General features: G+C 39.5%; 4 protein-coding genes and 1 long non-coding RNA gene across 5 annotated transcripts; 4 read left to right on the forward strand and 1 right to left on the reverse strand.

Annotated features, from left to right (window-relative positions):
* Window positions 1-26: 26 nt before the first annotated feature.
* LOC129788600 (protein penguin) lies at window positions 27-2,211 on the forward strand. The gene is made up of 3 exons (XM_055824803.1): window positions 27-481; window positions 550-1,951; window positions 2,024-2,211. The coding sequence occupies exons 1-3, from the start codon at window positions 165-167 to the stop codon at window positions 2,183-2,185; spliced, it is 1,881 nt and encodes a 626-aa protein (XP_055680778.1). The 5' UTR covers window positions 27-164; the 3' UTR covers window positions 2,186-2,211.
* LOC129788602 (putative peptidyl-prolyl cis-trans isomerase dodo) lies at window positions 1,963-2,883 on the reverse strand. The gene is made up of 2 exons (XM_055824805.1): window positions 2,724-2,883; window positions 1,963-2,650 (listed from the first exon to the last, which is right to left on the reverse strand). Exons 1-2 carry the CDS (start codon window positions 2,785-2,787, stop codon window positions 2,226-2,228), a joined length of 489 nt encoding a protein of 162 aa, XP_055680780.1. The 5' UTR covers window positions 2,788-2,883; the 3' UTR covers window positions 1,963-2,225.
* A 5-nt stretch (window positions 2,884-2,888) lies between these two features.
* LOC129788601 (stress-induced-phosphoprotein 1) lies at window positions 2,889-5,590 on the forward strand. Its single transcript, XM_055824804.1, has 4 exons — window positions 2,889-3,136; window positions 3,240-4,361; window positions 4,960-5,192; window positions 5,268-5,590. Exons 1-4 carry the CDS (start codon window positions 3,128-3,130, stop codon window positions 5,338-5,340), a joined length of 1,437 nt encoding a protein of 478 aa, XP_055680779.1. The 5' UTR covers window positions 2,889-3,127; the 3' UTR covers window positions 5,341-5,590.
* Window positions 5,591-5,935: 345 nt separating this feature from the next.
* On the forward strand, window positions 5,936-6,784 carry LOC129788604 (uncharacterized). Its single transcript, XR_008750379.1, has 3 exons — window positions 5,936-6,039; window positions 6,111-6,184; window positions 6,272-6,784. It is a non-coding gene; the product is annotated as an uncharacterized LOC129788604 (long non-coding RNA).
* Window positions 6,785-6,841: 57 nt separating this feature from the next.
* On the forward strand, window positions 6,842-18,077 carry LOC129788603 (uncharacterized). Its single transcript, XM_055824806.1, has 4 exons — window positions 6,842-7,720; window positions 7,794-8,462; window positions 10,105-11,004; window positions 12,821-18,077. The coding sequence occupies exons 1-4, from the start codon at window positions 6,965-6,967 to the stop codon at window positions 13,739-13,741; spliced, it is 3,246 nt and encodes a 1,081-aa protein (XP_055680781.1). The 5' UTR covers window positions 6,842-6,964; the 3' UTR covers window positions 13,742-18,077.
* Window positions 18,078-18,410: the final 333 nt, after the last annotated feature.

Below are 18,410 nucleotides of genomic sequence, written 5' to 3' on the forward strand. Positions count from 1 at the left end.
TCCACACTTCCAAGCAAAATAACTCCACAAAAATGTGAGGTTAGAAAGCTTGTAAAAGTGAGGTTAGTTTGCATTTGCAATCTGGAAGTCCTGGAAGTTTGTTTTTCATTCCCCACGTGCTGTGTACCCAGGAGGTGTGTTCAGGAAGCATTTTCACACGCAAAATGACCACAATTGGGTCGGAAAAAAGGAAAAGTGGCGCAAAGGATGAACCACAGGGGAAGAAAGTGCGAAAAGACACCACAGATGGAGGGAATTTCGCGAAGAAACCCCCAAAATTCCCCGGAAAGAATTTCCAGGGTGACGGGAAGTTTCCCGGAAAGGCTTTTCAGCAGAAGAATCCCGTGCCGGAGAAGCAGGATTGGAAGAAATTCAAGCAGCAGAAGAAAGAGTTGCGAATTAAGCGGAAGGAGAAGCAGAAGAGCAAAGATTTGGTGGATGTTGTGAATGAGGCGAAGAAGATCTACGAGCAGCTCAAATGGTGAGATTTTGACAGCGCTAAAGCCCAGAATTTGAGGGGAATTTTGAGAAATTTTTATGTTCTTTCAGCAAGACGACAAAGGGACGAGCAGACATGGCTGCAAAGCTGCACAATCTCCTCAAGGGAGGTGATAAATACAGCAAAATGGTACTGAGTCACGACACAGCTCGTATTGTTCAGTGTCTGCTGAAGGTATCCCCACCAGCTGTCCGGGGGGAGATCTTTGAGAAGCTGAGCGGCTGCCTGGCTGCCATGGCAATGTCCAAGTATGCGCATTTCTGTGTCCTGGCCATGCTGAAGCATGGCTCAGCTGAGACACGTGAGCGTCTCATTGAGGGTCTCTTTGGGAACTACGTGAAGCTGTGCAGTCATTCCTTTGGGCACACCATTGTAGATTCAATCTACATCACCTGGGCCACGGCACAGCAAAAGTCCTGCATGCGCCAGGAGTTCTACAGCGATCTCTATCGCAAGGACAAGGATAGGAATGTCAAATGCCTCGTGGATACGTTCAAGGATGCCGCACACATGAAGAATATCGTCATGGGGACGCTGAAGCAGCACATCGTGAAGGCAGTGAATAAGAAGCTTGTGGATAATAGCCTGTTTCACGGAGTTCTCGTTGAATACCTCACGGAGTGCTCAGATGAGGATAAATTGGAGATGGCGACGGCTTTTAGTGGCCTCCTGGCATCCCTGGCCAGCACACGCGAAGGCACCCGAGCTGCCACGCTCTGCTTCTGGTACGGAACAGCCAAGGAACGCAGATCGGCACTCAAGCATCTCCGGGAGCACGTTGAGAAGGTTTGTGTGCATGAATTTGGCTACTACCTCATCCTGGCCATCTTGCACACCATTGACGACACGAAGATGCTCAAGAAGACCCTCCTGGATACGATTGTGGAGAAAGTGGAGACACTGGTGCAGCACGAAGGTGGCCGGAAGGTCATTGAGTGGATGATTCAGCCGGGAGATACAAACAACTTCCACCCTTCGGTCACTTCGGCTCTCAATGATGGGCTCAAATACTCCAAGAAGGACGTCTCAATTCGTCGCACGGAAATCCTCGAAGCCGTCCAGGCTGATCTTGTGGCTGCTGTGAGGAAGAATGCCAAATTCTGGCTCTCAAATGGACACATTGCCCGTACAACTGCCACAATTCTCAGCCGGGAGCACGCAGGCATCACGGAAGCTTATCAGAATCTTGCAAAGGTCATCAGTGATCCTTCCTGGACACTTGAGCCGCCCAAAGAGGAAGAGAATGCCGAGGAATCAGACGAGGAGAAGCCCGAAATGCCCAAGAAAAAGTTCCGGAAGGTTAAGAATCCCCTTGAGAAGCCTCAATCCAAGGACGTCCCAGCGGCTCCGCAGGTTGGAGTTGAGGATGCCGGACTACACATTGTCCTGAAGAAATTCATCAAAATTCCCACCTTTGCTGGGATTCTCCTGGACAGTTTAACGGAAGAAACGGTAAAGAGAGATTTTTTTTGGTTTAATCCGGAAATGCTTTTTATTTTGACTTTTTTCTTCATTAATTTCAAGGTGGAGAAATGGCTGCCCATCAATCGGGGTTGCTTCCTCCTTGCTGACATCCTCAAGGGGGCCCCGGAGACGGAGAAACTCCTACAAATGCTGCGGGAACGCCGAGAGGGGATTGAGAAAGAAAATTCCCCCGGAGCTCGTGTTTTGTTGGAGAAAATATAGAGAAAAGAACTTTTAAATACATCCAAGATGGTGGTTTTCTTTAGAGTGTTCTCAGGATGAGATGAAGCCCAGAATCGGTGTCCACAATCCCGGACATTTCACCGACTTTCAGGGCAAATGCCGCCTCCTCGAAGGCTTTCTGCATGACACCCCGGCCAAAGGCGCCAAGGTCACCACCTCGTTTGGCCGAGCTGCAGTCTGAGAATTTCTGCGCTAGTTCCTGGAGGGTCACCTCGCCGGATTGGATTTGTTGGCGATACCCATCGAGGAGACTGTGAGCTTCCTCCTTGGAGCGTGTGATGTTTTCTTGGCGCCACGAACTCGGGCGGCGACTCTTGGTGTGCTTGACCAGCAAATGCGAACACTGAATCTTATTGGGACCCTGTGCTGAGGCAGGTTCAGCTGGTGCTGTGGGTAGGTCCCACTGGGACTCCTTGGTGTAGATATTTAGGTAATAATGCATCCCTGCAAATTGAAAGAAAAAACATCCTTCATTGCCAAATTATTCGCAATTTATCCCATTAAGGGGGGAACTAACCTGTGGATCGGCTCAGTCTCTTCTCCCAGCCAGCTGGAACAACTTCCTCCGTGGAATCTGCCATCTCTGAGCCTCAGGAATGCCTGAAAATGCTTTTTTTCTCTCACCACAATCACACCAAAATCCCGCACCAACAACTTTTATTTTTCTTGACCCACTCGGGATTTTTTTAAGACTTTCCACGGACAGTGGGTGAATTTTCCGCGGAGCCTGGAAAGTGTGGGTTAAGTGGTTGGGAATGATGCACCCCTTGGCCGGCTAGTAGAAATTTCTAGAGAGACGTGAGTGGAAGAAAAGGATTTTTCGAGAAAGTCTCCCAAAAATAGGTGTTTTCGCCACACTACGCTCATTCTTCTCAAGCCATTTGCACGATAACAATCCCAACGAGTGAATAAGCGTGAAAAATGGAAGATGTGAGTATTGGGGGAGTGAAGATAAATCCAATAAAATCGGTATAACCTCAAATATTTTGCTAATCTTTGTCCTCTTATTTCGTTGCGTGAATTTTCTCTTTAGCAAATTAATGCATTGAAGGAAAAGGGAAATGCCGCCTTGGCTGCAGGGAAGCACGATGAAGCTGTGGCCGCGTACACGGAAGCCCTGAAGCTGAATGATGAGAACTATGTGATTTACAGCAATCGATCGGCGGCGTATGTGAAGGCCGGGAAGTTCCAGGAAGCCCTGCAGGATGCCCAGAAGACGGTGAGTTTGAATCCAACATGGGCAAAGGGGTACTCACGCCTGGGGACAGCGCTGAGCTACCTTAATCGCACAATGGAGGCATTTGAGGCGTACAGTAAGGGTTTGGAGTATGACAGGAATAACACAGCACTCCTCGCGGGCTTGGAGGAGATAAAGAAGCGCCTCCTGAGTGATCTGGCCAGTGAGGTGCCAATGGATGTTGATCCGCCCGCAGCTAAGCCCACACAGGCAAAAGCAACGGCGAAACCCGAAGCGAAAATCGATGAGGATCTTCCGGAAAATAAACGTCTGGCAAGGAGGGAGAAGGAAGCAGGGAATGAGGCGTACAAGAAGAGGGATTTTGAGAAGGCCATCACACACTACGAAGCCGCCATTCAGCACGACGCCACGGATATTACGTTCTACAATAATTTGGCTGCAGTTTACTTCGAGAAGCGCGACTACCAAAAATGCATTGCCGAGTGCGAGAAGGGCATTGCCATTGGGCGTGAGAATCGAGCGGATTTCAAGCTAATTGCCAAGGCTTTCACACGCATCGGGAATGCGTACAAGAAGCTGGAGGATTGGAAGTCAGCAAAGACGTACTATGAGAAGAGTATGTCGGAACATAGGACGCCCGAGGTGAAGACACTGCTGAGTGAGATTGAGAAGAAGATCAAGGAGGAAGAGCGGAAGGCGTACATTGATCCGGTGAAGGCGGAAGAGGAGAAGGAGAAGGGGAATGAGTACTTCAAGAAGGCTGAATACAGCACTGCCGTTAAGCACTACACAGAAGCCATCAAGAGGAACCCGGATGATCCGAAGCTCTACAGCAACAGAGCGGCGTGCTACACAAAGCTGGCAGCTTTCGATCTTGGCCTCAAAGACTGCGAAACATGCGTCCGGCTCGATGATAAATTCATCAAAGGTTGGATCCGGAAGGGGAAGATTCTTCAGGTAAATTTTTCTTTTAATAAGAATCTCCTTTAGCATTCTGTTGCGTACCTTTTGCCGTGTTATATGAAAACCTAAGATATTCACATAAATTCAGTACAATTTTGATTTTCTATCTCATTCGCACCCATTGAATGTAAATGGTAAAAATGTTAGGTTAGAAATCCGGATAAATATTGGACAAACCAATATTCCTCAACAGTATCGGTGGAATGTTAGTTTCAATGGTCGTAAGGTTAGAAATACGAATATCTGGGTAGGAAGTGACCAAACTTTTTCTTTGTATGGTTTCTCGATGAGGTACTACTGGGAGCTGAGTCAATGTTGCCAATTTTCGCTCCTGTGACTGAATTCGGCTTCGTGAATCAATAAATCACTTCTTTTACTAATAACTAGGTTGCTAATTCCAAATAATTCTAAAGAAATTGACGATTAATTAACAAAATTATGAAATATTTGGTAGCACAGAAAAAAATCGTGATGTTTTTGTTGACAAGTGAATTTTCCGCTAGGCGGCGCAACTAGTACTGAATACAGTCGGTTGTCACAGTAATACGTTCTTTCCGGGAAGTAAAAATGCCCTCTTTGTGGTCCTTTTCAGGGGATGCAGGAGCAATCGAAAGCCCTCCAGGCATATCAGAAGGCATTGGAGCTGGATCCGTCAAATGCAGAGGCTCTCGAGGGTTACCGCAACTGCACCATGGCTGTCAATTCGAATCCCGAAGAGGTACTGAAGAAGGCCATGTCCGACCCGGAAGTACAGCAAATCCTCCAAGATCCAGCAATGCGTCTCATTTTGGATCAAATGCAAGAAGATCCAAAAGCAGTTCAAGAGTAAGAAAAAAAAAAACTTTTCTTTTAAAATTTCTTAAAGAAAATTTTCTAATTTTTTTTAAAATTATTTTTCAGGCATCTCAAGAATCCAGCTATTGCGAGCAAAATCCAGAAGCTTCTCGAATGTGGCATCATTAAGATTCACTAAATCTCTCATCATCATCATCATCCTGCTGTGCAGTGGGAATTTGCAAACAATTTACAAAAAATAAATTTCTTTCCAAAACAACGCGCGTGTTTCAGCAACAATTTCAGCAAAGAAAAATAAATATTCCTTTACAATTTAGTTCTTAAACTTAATTAATTAATAATATACTTTATATTGGGATACACAGATTTTATGAAATTATAAAAATGATCTAATTTTCAAAATAAAATATAAATTGATCGAAATAAAACAATCAAGTTTTTTTATTTTTACATCTTTTAGGGGGATTGATCAAATTTGGGGCAAATATTGGTCAATTTGACAGCTTGGTGTTGAATCAACGATCAAAATGTTTGGTTATGTTTGGGAAAATCTGTTCCAAATTAAGTAAATTATTTTGATTAAAGTTTGCTCAAATATTGATCAATTTTTATTTGATTTAGCTTACTTTGTTTTATTTGAATTACCATCAAATACAGTTTGGCTAAAGTTTGAGCAATTTTTTTTTTTTGGTGTTTTAGGAAAATTCCTTCCGATTGCGTCAGCCAAGGGACGGTAGGTCAACCACATATGTGTTATCTCAATGTTTCTGGGATAGTCCCCTCCCCTACATTTTAAATAATTAATTCAGTTATGCCTCAGATAGTTGCAAAGAAGAGTCAGTTATAGATAAGTGAAAGAAAATTGTTGAAAAAAGAGGTAAAATCAAGGAAAATATTGCTTCCATAGTTAGCAAGTTAGTTAATTATCCTTGTTCTTCCCTTAAATAGAATTCTCCTGCATAAAAATCCACATGATCACCAATATCAGACGATTGACGATTCCCAAACAAAGACACAATTGAGTGAGTTAGGAAATTTTGAAATATTGAAAGAAATGAAATTTTGTAAATTGATGAAAAATTATAAGAAATGTTTAATAAAAATTCCAGCCACTGAGGAAGACGCACAGAAGCGTCGAAAGCTTTGGCCCTAAAATTGAAAGGATGTGTTTGGGTTGACCTACCGTCCCTTGGCTGACGCAATCGGAAGGAATTTTCCTAAAACACCAAAAAACTTAAAACATCCCGTCAGTTTCCACTGGAGTTTGAGCAATTTATTACCCAAAAATGAATGAATAAATTAAACGAAAATTGCCTTAGTTTGAGGTCACAGATTGACTAAATATTGAGCTAAAAATGAACATTAAAATCATTTATTCTAATCGATAAAGTTTATAAAGATATTGGCGCAATTTATTACACAAAGTTGTTAAAAATTCATACTCAAAACTCCAAGAAATTCATTAAGAATTTGCAAATTGTGATTTATAGAACATTTAAAAATGACTAAAATGCACATAAAAGAGAGAAAAAAAAATTAAAGAAAAAGGCATAAAATACGTAAATAAAGACAAAATAGATAAACAAAAACGGTTAGAAGAAAAATTAAATTACTTGCGATTTTCTCATCAAATAATCTCCATCGAATTCTCTGCAGATGTTCCATTGGAGAAATGTCCCATTTGGAGAATGCAGACGGTGTTTGTTGATGGGTTTGACGTGCAAAAGAAAAATTTTTGTGTGCATTTTGTGTGTGGTGTGGATTTTTCGTCAGTAAAATTTTAAATAATGTGAAAATGCAGTATGGGCGATCAATATTTTGGTCAGCGACGGGCAGTTGAATCCGTGGAGGAGAAGGGTCAGTCGCTGAGTGATGCCGCCGCGGAGAGTGGCGAGAGTTTGATAAGTAGTGTTACATACGAAAAGATTGACTTTATAGTGCTGCCCATTTCGATAATTGTGGGAACCTTCCTTGGTGTCTTGCTCGTTATCTCTGTGCTCCTCCTCATCCTGCGCTGGTACTGGAAGTGGGGCACCAACGCTGAGTACACAAAACTCCCGCCGTCCCCCGTGATGGACACCCAAACCAAAAATAGTGCTGATGTAAACAACACGGAAAGTAGGACACCAGTCACAGCCCCATCGCCCACCTCCTCGGCCTCTTCCACCACATCCACCTCCTCCACCATTCTACTCACCTTCCCGCCACCCCTGGCCGCGGTGACGGTGACTAAGACCGTCCTGCCGTCGCCACAGCTTCCGCCAGCGCCCATTGCTCTGCAATCGCCAAAATTACCCCCGGAAACACCCCAATCTGCGGGCCCCCTCACACCCCAATCGCCCCGTGTTGATTGGCTGCACACCCTGCAGACGGAACTGCAGCACATCCAGCCAAAGCGACAGGGGAGCCCGTCCGAGAATAAGGAGAACACCGCACCCAATTCCCCGCTTGTGGCTTCAGCTAACTACAAGCACGGCAACTACTTCCGCTTCCCGGAGGTGGATGTGTGGTCAGCTAGCTCCAAAGCAGCCCCATCGACACGCCCTCCTCCAGTTTCTGTGAGTTTTTTTTTGCTTAAATTCTTCTATTTTTTGCAGCATAAGAAAAAATAATTTGTTTCCCCTCCTAAAGCTTCCATCGGAAAGCCCTCAAAATTCCCCGGAAGTCGTAACCACACCGCGGGATACGTTGACAATTGGACTAATATCCCCTGCAGACACGGAGATGGCACGGAATTCTCCCACAGCCCGGCGGGCACGCCTGAAGTCGATTTCATTGGATTCAGAGAGTGCTCGTCTCGTGGAGGAGAATCTCAATGTGGCCATGGAGGAGCTGGATCTGGAGCCAGCCCCATCGCCGCCGGCATGCCCGAAGACAACGCGCAACAAGCATCAGCTGAAGATTGACATTGACAGTGAGAATCTCACGGATGTGGACGTCCGGCAGCCACCGACGCCCAAGACGCCCACTCTCACGCAGACCCGGCAGAAGGCTGTTTCGTTGGATTCCGAACCACCGGGTGGGGTGTGCAAGAGTAAAACACAGACGGCAATGACGACCAGCGCAACGGCGTCAGCTTCCGTGCCGACAACACCAAAGCGCCAGCAGCAACAGATGAGTATCCATCAGCCACAGCGCGGGAAGTCTCGTAGTACGTCTGATCATCTGGGATCCAATTTGCAGCGCCTCAAGAGCGTCACGCTCAGTGTGTCCAACAATAATCTCAAGACGCTGCCGGAAGTGATGCCGCTAAGTGATTTTGGGGGTACCCCACCACCGCCTGCTCAGCCTCCAGCCAAGGTTTGCTTCCTCCTTGATTTTCTTTCTAATTTAGCTGTGTTTCTTTCAGACACAGCTTTTGTGTACCGAGCAAAATTGAAAGTCCTCAGATTGAGTTCAAACTTGGGATGAGCACGAATTTTTTTAGAGTTTAGAGCTAATTTGCAAGAGAACGGTAATAGAGAGACTTGCGGTAAACGGCAAAGATTAAATATCGACCGGAAGACGTCCGATTATGACGTCTAATCCACCCCAGTCCGCCATTTTAAATAACCTCAAAATTTTGTTTTGCCTCTATCTCAGCCCTTCTTATAGCTAAAAATCTGAAATTTTGATATGTTATAGGGGCCATCAAGACCTTTCCAACGATACCTCATTTTCGAAAATCGGTCAAGCCGTTTAGTCAATATGGCCGCCACAATTTTTCATCGAAAATCGAGAATAACTCGAAAACGGCTTGACCGATTTTGATCAACTCGGGCTCAAATGAAAGCTCTCAGCAAACTCTACAACTCTGTCAGCAAATTGAACTTTATACACTTTTTGAATACATTTTTTCTTCCCGGAACAGTTTGATGTACTTCCCGGAAAGTGCCATAAGTGCTTTGAAATTGTGTAATCATCCTGCCCATTGCATCAAGAAGTTTCTAAGAGATCTTAGGAATCGCCTTTTCAACATCCGGCTGATCCTTGATTGCATTTAGGGGTCAAAATCTGAGTCTACAAAAATCCTTCACGCAAAGGAGACTTCCTAAATGGACAGATTTTGACCGCTAAATAAAATCAAGGATCAGCTGGGTGTTGAAAAGGAGGTTCCTAAAAACCCTTACTTCCTGATGCAATTGGTGGTCATCCTGCTGAACTTCCAAGCACTTATGGTACTTTCCGGGCTTTCCGAACACACATCGTACCGTTTAGGGAAAAAAAGTGTATTGAAAAGTATACAAACTTCAAGTTGCTCTACAACTCTCTAGAACATCCGAAGTTTCAAAAGTGACCGCTAGGGGGCCAAAAATCAAAAACAAAATTTTCGATGAATTTTCGATGAGTTTTCGATGAATATCTCGAAAGCGCCATTATCGATTTACTTCAAATTTTGATATGTTATAGCTGACTATAACATCTTTTTATAAAAGAAAAAAAATTGAAAAATTATATCGCCATTTTGAAAATATTGAGTTTTAACTTTGACATGTCATATTTCGGGTTCTACAAGTCCGATCTTGATCAACTCAAGCACAAATGAAAGGTTTCGTGAAACCCTACAAATGTCTAGAACATTGCAACTTCGAGAAATGTCCGCAAGAGTCGCTAAAGTCAAAAACAAAGTTTTCGAAAATTTCGAACTCGAATTTTTCGAAAATGGCGACATAAATTTTTCTCATTTTTCGATATTTTATAGCTGACTTCAAGACTTTTCAAACAAAAAAAAATTTACGAAAATCTATGGATCCGTTCTCGAGATATGGCCTTATAAACATTTCTTAGGGTATGACTTTTCAACTTTTCCCGACTTTGCGCGTATTTAAATTAATTCGCGTTCTAGTTTGGTCTCACAAAATTGGTACACTGAAAGAAACACAGCTCTCGTAAGCTTGGTCAGCTTACCAGTACTTTTTCGTTTAATTTGAATGGAAATCTCATGAAAATCCTTCTTTTGTAGGTTCGCTCAAGCCTTCTGCAGCGCCGTGGCTCCAATCACAGCTTAACCCTCAATCTGGCCGGATCTGTGGGTGATTTAGCGTCGAACGCAAGTCTCACGGGTTCCATGACAACAAATGCCCAGGCGACGGGCAAAAAGGGTCTGCTGCAGCGTCGTGGCTCCAATGCCAGCCTCACGCTGACCATTCAGTGCTCAGATTCAGGATTGAGTCGCTTCAACAGCCACGGGAGCCTCAATGCGGCCTCGCAGTCACGCAAGGGGCTCCTGAGTGTGTCAAATACCAGCCTGAGGGGATCAGCATGCAGCTTGGCACGCCTCAAAGGCACCCCAGGGCCAACGGAGCTCTGTGCCGGCAGTGGGGGCGGTGCGCATCACCACCGGAAGTTCCTCAGTTCGGAAAATCTCCTCCAGAGAGCCACTGCGCACCATCAAACGGACAGTCTGGAGCTGGAAGATGCCCCTGGTGGGCTGGAGGATGACGACACAGCTGATGAGTGCGCCATTAGGCAGATAACCACCAAACCACTGAGCCCCCAATCAACGTCGGAAGACTTCAAGATCTACTTGGCAAACATTCAATTCCTGCAGAATGCATCGAATGTGCTGCATATGGGGGATCTCCGGGAGTACCATGCATGCTTCGAGGGGCTCCACGATGCCCCGTCGTCGTGGCAGGAGGAGAGTGAGGAGGATCAGATGAAGCAGCGACGGAAGATACGGCAAATTCATCAGGAATTCTGGGATTTGCCGACTAATCATCAGGAGAAGCCGATGGTTTTTGGGTCACAGCATAAGAATCGCTACAAAACCATCCTACCCAATGAGCATTCACGCGTCATTCTGCAGCCAGAAGATCCGGAATCACTTCAGGAGCCATACATCAATGCCAACTACATTAAGGTGAGTCGTCTTGCGTCCTTTTGGGGGGAATTTTCTTTGAAATTTTTCAATTTTTTCTTCTTGAATTTTCTTAAACCTTCCCTCTTTGATTTTTTCCTTGAAATTCTTTCATTTTTTCCTTCAATTTTCTTGATTATTGTTCCTTTTTCTTCAATTTTGGGATTGATTCAGTTAACCCTTGGAGGATTTTGCTGGCTGAAATGGCCAATTCGACTTTTTTGATCCCCTCAGAATTAAAATTTATTAAACTTATTTAATTTATTTATTTAATTTATATCATCTTATGATATTTTCTACATCTGTCGAAAGAAAACTTAAAAAAATATTTTCTTTTGGGAGAAAATGAAGGTCAAACTTTTGAGGTTAGAAACCTTGATCTTCCAGTCTTAAAAATCTTTTATTTTCTTACAACTTAAAAGCTTTTGAAGGATTTTGACAGTTGGTGCTTTCAAATCATTCTATTGGCCATTCAATAGGAGAAAATTAAAGGATTTATTCTTCCAGAAAAGTTAGAAAGATCTTTAAAGGTCTTTAAAGAGCAAATCAAGATTAAGAAAAGAAAAATAAACAAAAATCTTACAAAACTGATAAATTGTAAGAATTAGAAGAGATTTTAACAGAATCTACTTCAAACTTTAAAAAATTCAAGAAAATTTTATAAAAAATAAAAGAATTTCAAGGCAAAATCAAAGACTTTCTTTCACTTTGATTTTTCCTTTTCTTGATTTTCTGTATATGATTCATTTGAATTTCTTCCCTCTTTCTTTATTTTTCTTTCCTTTAAAAACACGATTAAATAAAAAGGAACATACTGTCAAAATCTTATAACTCACGAATTGCAAGAATAAGAAAAGATTTTTTAACAGAATCGACTCTTTTCTCATTTTCTTTTTTTTTTGTTCAATTCTCTTGATTTTCTTGACTTTTTTGTTTGAATTTCTTCTTTCTCTCCTTTTCCTTGGGTTTTCTTATTATTGTAAGGAAACAAAATAAGGAAATTAAAGAAGAGAAAAAGAAATAAAGAAAATAAAAAAATAGAACAAAATTGAGAAATAAGTCTAAAATAGAGAGAGAAATTGGATAGAAGAGCTAATACCTATTTTTTATCCTTTTTAGCTGTGATTCTGTCGAATTTTCGTTTTTCTTCAATTTCCTTAAAAATAAGTAAATTAAATTGAAGGGAAGCAAAGAAAAGGATAAGAAATATTCAGTTCTCTACGTTTTTTTTCAATTTGTTTAATTTTATCTTAAAGAAATTGAAGGAAAATGAAGAAAAGGATAAAAAATATTCGCTCTTCTATCTCAATTCTCTCTCTTTTTCCCTCTTTTTTCTCAATTTTGCCTTATTTTCTTCCCCTTTTTTCTCTTCTTTAATTTCCTCATTTTTCCCTACAATAATAACAATAAGGAAAAGCAATTAAATGTCAAGAAAACATTTTTTTTAAACTTAAAAAAAAAAGAAAAAAAAACATTTTCTATTCTTGGCCTTTTTCTTTCTTTTTCTTCGTTTTCCTTCTGCAATTTCCTCATTTTTCCTTACAAAATTATATTTCTTTGTTGGCACGCATTGACCTATTTCTTGATGAAAAAATTCATATTGAAATAAATTTGTTTATTGAATCTTCCCTCATCTGTGTGAATCACATCGTTTTACCACAAATATTATGATTATATCTGCATCTTCCTGCAAGTCGAAAGAAGCATAAAGCTTTATTGCAAAAATATTTACCTATTAATTCATTTTTTTACAGCAGCAAACTGGGGTGAATAGGAGCAAAAGTTATTGAAGAGTTTTCATTTAATTTCCATTTTTTAGGGACCAGACGGAACGCACAACGCCTACATCGCCACCCAGGGCCCAATGCCGAATACAATTTACGAATTTTGGTTGATGGTGATGCAGAATGTGCGTCGCAGCGGTGAATGCGGTGGTGGTGCGTGCGATCAAAAGATCGCCATGCTGACGGAGTTTGTTGAGAGTGGAAGGACAAAGTGTGCAGTGTACTTCCCCGTGGAAGTTAATCAAGTGTTGGTGTTTGCACACGGTGCTGATGATGTCCTGTCGGCGCATGCACCCCCACCCTGTTCCACAAGTCCGGAAGATGCGCAAACGCAGGCGGATTCGGTGTGGCTCAAGGCGTACCTGGACATGCTGGAGGATGATGGGGGCAGCAGTGAGGAGCGTACGGATGACAAGCTCATCCACAGGTGTGCATTTGTCATTGAGAACACGGGGGTGGAGCAGAAGAAGGGCTACTCCGTGCGAAAGCTGTGTGTGCGACACTTTGACAATGATGGGAAACCCATTAGATTCAATGTGCGTCACTACTGGTTCCCCGATTGGCCCGATCATCGTTCCCCCGAAGATTTGGGTGTTGTCCTGGATTTTGCTCTTGATCTCCTGGCCAGTGGAATTGATTCTGCCACGCAGGAAGTCCCCACACGTGCCCCTCTGCCTGTACTTCACTGTTCCGCGGGGATTGGACGCACAGGCTGCATGGCGGGCATTCTCAATGCAGTGAGACAAATTGATTCGGCCCCCGTGAATCCAAGTGTGGACATTTTGGGGATTGTGTGCAATTTAAGGCTACAACGCGGTGGGATGGTGCAGAATTCCGAACAGTATGAGCTCATCTATCGAGTGGTGTGTCTCTATCAGAAACGCAAAGATTCCATGACCCATCGTCGCCCACCGCAACAGGTACCCTTCCTTCTCTGTGACACACTCGATATTTAAAAAGAAAAGAAAAAAAAGATTTAAAAAAAGTAGAAAAATCACAAAAAAAAATCAAAACAGATTCTCACTTTGTATGTGTGGTGTGCATGTTTAATTAATTGGGAAAATGATTAACTTGATGGTGGTACATTGTATAGCGTAGAGTGGGGTGTTTTCGTCTTTTGTTTTTACAATCAGTAAATTAGTCCTTTTTTGGTCATGATGTAGGCAGACAAAAGAGGGTTAGCAAAGAACTGCGGGGAAACTCGTAGTTGCCGTTCAAGCCGGAAGGGGTTCGTTGGTGCGTAAGGGCGCCACACGTGCACCATTGCCAGAAGTCTCAGTAGAGCGAGGGGTGAGGCTATTGCCCGCTAGATGGCGCTGCGGCTATCGGCCGCTAGGTGGCGTTAGCATTGTCAGGGTGCCAAGAGAGAGTGCTGCTGAGAGTACGAGCGAAAGCTCGTCAGTCGACGACAGACCGTTGAATGAGCAGCACGGAGTGGCACGTTGCTGGCTGGCTAAGAAGGTGAGGCTGGCAATGGGCTCTCCGGCTGTTCGGTGCGTAGGGGGCCCTTCAGGCACCCTACAATGAAAAGATTTAATTTGGTTAAAACTAATGTTGACGCAAATTTACCTTATTGTGACGCAGAAAAAGACTACTTGAGACTCAAATCTCAACTCTTCTTATTTTGACTCAACCTTTGAGTAATGTAAACTCAATTTTTATCTAATATAGACTCAGCCTTTACCTTATGGTCGCCTTAAGAGGGGTCTCTTTTGAGAGCTGGTGAAATTAAATATTTTTATTTTTCTTGGGGTTTTTCTTAAACTTGGTTTTCCAATATTGGTTACATTTGTAGCATAATTATTGAAGAGTAAGAAAATCACTTTCCGCCATCTTAGATACGACGCCATCTTGAGATTTTCCTCAAACACAAAGGTAGGTTTTTCTCAGGATTTACTGGATGGATTTTAATGGGGTAAAAAGCAAATGAAAGAGGAAATACCAATGCAGATTTTGATGTACCAGAATTTTGAATTTCCATCTTGGGGCTGAGAAATGTGAAAAAATGTGACTTTTTTCAGATATTTTTGACGTTTTTCCACTTTTCTTAGCCCCAGAATGGAAATTCAAAATTCTGGTACATTAAAATCTGCACGGGTATTTCCTCTTTCATTTGCTTTTTACCCCATCAAAATCCATCCAGTAGATCCTGAGAAAAACCTACCTTTGTGTTTTCAGGAAAATCACAAGATGGCGTCGCACCTAAGATGGCAGAAAGTGATTTTCTTACACTTCAATAACTAAGCTACAAATGAAACCATCATCAGATATTCAAGTTTAAGAAAAACCCCAAAAAATAACAATATCAATAATGTGTAAATTCTAACATTTTTCACAAGAGACTCCCCTTAAGTTAAAACTTGTGGCTACATTAGGTATTTTGTAGTACAGATAAGTTAAAATAAGTTAAAACTTGTGGCTACATTAGGTATTTTGTAGTACAGATAAGTTAAAAATTGAGTCTGCATTAGTTAAAAATTGAGTCTACTTTAGTCAAAGGCTGAGTCTAAATAAGAAAAGAGTTGAGTCGCAAAAAGAGGATTTGAGTCTCAAGTAGTCTTTTCTTTCTGAGTCACAATTAGATAGAGCCGATTTAATTTTGATCAGAAAAACGTTTTATTTGCTCATGAGAATATTTTTTTTATTTGATCAAAAGATTCAATTTTGACCAGAAAAATTACTTCTTTCGTTAGAAAATTATTTACTAATTTTTTAGAACTAATTTTTGTGCAGAAAAACGTTTTATTTAATTAAAGAATCATTCTCATTGAAGAAGAGAACGTTCTTTTCATCAGAATAATGTTTCTTTGCACAAAGAAAGGATTTTTCTTTTAACCAATAGTTTAGAAAAAAAAATTATTTAGTCAGAAAAACAATTTATTTCGTCAATAGAGTGTGATTTTTGGTCAGAAAAAAACGTTCATTTTTGATCACTAAAACCGTTTTATTTGATTAGAAAATCATTATTGAACAAAAGAATATTCTTTTCCTCAAAATTATGTTTCTTTTTAACCAGAAAAAGTTTATGTTTGATCAAAACAAACGTTTTTTTTATCATGAGAATGTTTTATTCTGTTTGATCAAGAATGTGATTTTCTTTGTCAACAGAACGTTTTTTTTTTTAAAGAGATTTATTCGTTTGTCGTAAAAAAAATTGTTTGACCATAAAATGCTTATTTTTGACCTAAAAAATAGATTAATTTAGCCAGAAAAATAATTCTTCTGGACAGAAAAAATGTTAAGTTTGATCGAAATACTATTTTTTGGTACAGATTTTTTTTTCAATCAAAAGAAGGTTTTGCTTGATCAAAAGATCATTCCTATTAATCAGTGAAGCAACATTTTGAATAGAAAATAGTAGATTTTGATTTAAAAAAAAATTTATTTGGTCCAGATATCATATAGCCAGGAAAGCGTTTTGCTTTATTAGAAAAACGTTCCATATAACCCCAGAGTAAAGTTTTGTTTAGTCAAGAAAAATGATCAAATTAAATCAAGAAGATTAATTTATTTTCTCCATCATTCTGACCAAGAAAATTAATTTGTTTGACCAAGAAAATTCTTCTGATTCCAATGAAAAATGCTCCAGATTATTTGTCTATTTTACTGATCAAATTAAATGATTTTCATGGTTAAAAAAACCGTTCTCTGACTTGAAAAAATGTTCTCCCGGGTAAAAAAAATCATTTTATGGACTAAAAAATAATTTAACTGACCAAATGACTAATTTACTGGTTAAAAAAATATAAGATTATCCCCGCGTATAGCGTCATTTAGTACATTTACAACATAACTACATACATAAATACATAATATAGTATCCTAGATAGCGTCTCCTTCAGTCTTGCCAGAACATGACAGGGACTTTCAATTGCTGAAGAATTTTTCTTTTCTCAAAGTTCTTTTCTTAATGCGAAATTGATTTAAATTCAATATTGAGATTTTTTGAAGGTTTTTTTTTTATTAGAAAGTGGGCCTTTATCAGTCACTGCGGGATGTAAATTTTATTTAAGAAAAAGGAAAAGATTTTACCATTCATTGACCTAAATTGGCAAAGAACAATTTTCTAGAGGTTCTAATGATTTATTTTTAATTTGTTTCTCTAAATAAAAATTTACTTTCTACAGTACCTGATGAAAGTCCACAGAAAAAAGTCTTTAGAATTTTCTTTTAAATATTTTTATTAAATTGATTTGAGAAACGTAACTTTATTAAATCATTTAGATGCATTCTATTACTGAAATTTTGAAGATAAATCATGTTTATTTTTATAATAAATACTTCAAGAGTAAATTGATAAAAGAACAGTCAAACTTTCCCCTATTTACTGTATCCAATAATGTTCAAAATAAGAACAACTTAAGAAGAACAAAAGAGCAGAATTTTTGAGAAATTCTTCAGCAACTATTTGTGGCTTTAAATATGATCTTAAATGATTCTCGAAAAAAAAAACATTAATATATATAATTTATGTATACCTAATACATGTAGTACGATAACAAAAAAAATTGCCTGTTACAAAAACAAAATGTAAAAAAAAAAAAATTAAAAGAAGAAAAACCATCAAGTTGGTGCATTTTCTGGTCTCTCTACATTCAAAATATAAAAGAAAAAATGTAATAATAAATATTCTCACACAGAAAAAAAATATTCATGTCCATTTAAAGAGAATTTTTTTATTTGTTATATTTAATAATGAGAAAATAAAATCACATTTCAAGAAAAAAAGAAATAAATGCGTGTATGTTGAATGTTGGAAAAAATGTCTCAATGTATGAATGTTTCATCAAAAATTCTTGTGGTAAAAAAAAACAAATATATAAGAGAATTAAAAAAATCACATCTAATTGTAATAAATGTAAAATGGAGGTAAAACAAATGTAGTAATGATTAAATTAATTAAATTAAACAAAGGATATTTTGGAATTAAATTGCATTCAACGTTAGATGATAAAAAAAATATAAAATGAATTATATAAATTAATTTAATAAAAAAAAAAGAAAATATTTAACTGAATAAATTTTACTTAAAAAAAAAGAATGTAATTTAAATTCCATTGAGGAATATATATTAGATTTATTAATAGGTCAAAGGTAAAAAAAAAAGAGAAAGAGAAAAAGCAACAAGTAAATCACTTTTTTTGTAAAACTTCAAACCCAGGAATACGCTTCTATGAATTACTTGAGAAAAAAAAGGAAAGCTTTTTTTTAAATAAGCGCTTTATATGTGAATTATGAGATGTATTTGTTTAATTTATGTAAAATAAATATTTAAAGAGAGTTGGAAAATAATTGTTTTGTGTTTTTTTATTAAATATCATTTTTTTTCTAAGATTTCAAATGTTTTTTTTCTTTAGCAAAGAAATTGCAGGAAAATGAATTCAATTCATTCACAAAAAAAATTCTTATTAACAATTTTCAATTTAGAAGTGATTAAAATATAAAATTATTTATTAGAAATTCCATCTGGTGTCGATTAAAGGTTCAATTTCGCAGAAATAATTGCATATTATGCTGGTTGGGGGCTCCTCAAATGCGAAAGAGTGTTGTTTTAATCATAATTCTGATTTTGTTAGATTACCGCAAGTTTACCACCTGAAGAGGAGGCGGAGGAGGGTTTTGTGA

This window comes from Lutzomyia longipalpis, chromosome 2, assembly GCF_024334085.1.
Source record: "Lutzomyia longipalpis isolate SR_M1_2022 chromosome 2, ASM2433408v1".
Lineage (NCBI taxonomy): Eukaryota > Metazoa > Arthropoda > Insecta > Diptera > Psychodidae > Lutzomyia > Lutzomyia longipalpis.

What these genes read in the sequence shown, in the direction of transcription:
- LOC129788603 (XM_055824806.1), top strand. Translation starts at nt 6,965, where the DNA reads ATGGGCGATCAATATTTTGGTCAGCGACGGGCAGTTGAATCCGTGGAG. An exon ending in CACGCCCTCCTCCAGTTTCT is followed by an intron (nt 7,721 to 7,793) that starts GTGAGTTTTTTT and finishes CCCCTCCTAAAG; the next exon opens with CTTCCATCGGAAAGCCCTCA. An exon ending in TCAATGCCAACTACATTAAG is followed by an intron (nt 11,005 to 12,820) that starts GTGAGTCGTCTT and finishes TCCATTTTTTAG; the next exon opens with GGACCAGACGGAACGCACAA.
- LOC129788600 (XM_055824803.1), top strand. Translation starts at nt 165, where the DNA reads ATGACCACAATTGGGTCGGAAAAAAGGAAAAGTGGCGCAAAGGATGAA. An exon ending in ATCTACGAGCAGCTCAAATG is followed by an intron (nt 482 to 549) that starts GTGAGATTTTGA and finishes ATGTTCTTTCAG; the next exon opens with CAAGACGACAAAGGGACGAG. An exon ending in ACAGTTTAACGGAAGAAACG is followed by an intron (nt 1,952 to 2,023) that starts GTAAAGAGAGAT and finishes ATTAATTTCAAG; the next exon opens with GTGGAGAAATGGCTGCCCAT.
- LOC129788601 (XM_055824804.1), top strand. An exon ending in GGAAGGGGAAGATTCTTCAG is followed by an intron (nt 4,362 to 4,959) that starts GTAAATTTTTCT and finishes GGTCCTTTTCAG; the next exon opens with GGGATGCAGGAGCAATCGAA. An exon ending in GATCCAAAAGCAGTTCAAGA is followed by an intron (nt 5,193 to 5,267) that starts GTAAGAAAAAAA and finishes ATTATTTTTCAG; the next exon opens with GCATCTCAAGAATCCAGCTA.
- LOC129788602 (XM_055824805.1), bottom strand. Translation starts at nt 2,787, where the DNA reads ATGGCAGATTCCACGGAGGAAGTTGTTCCAGCTGGCTGGGAGAAGAGA. An exon ending in GAGACTGAGCCGATCCACAG is followed by an intron (nt 2,651 to 2,723) that starts GTTAGTTCCCCC and finishes TTCAATTTGCAG; the next exon opens with GGATGCATTATTACCTAAAT.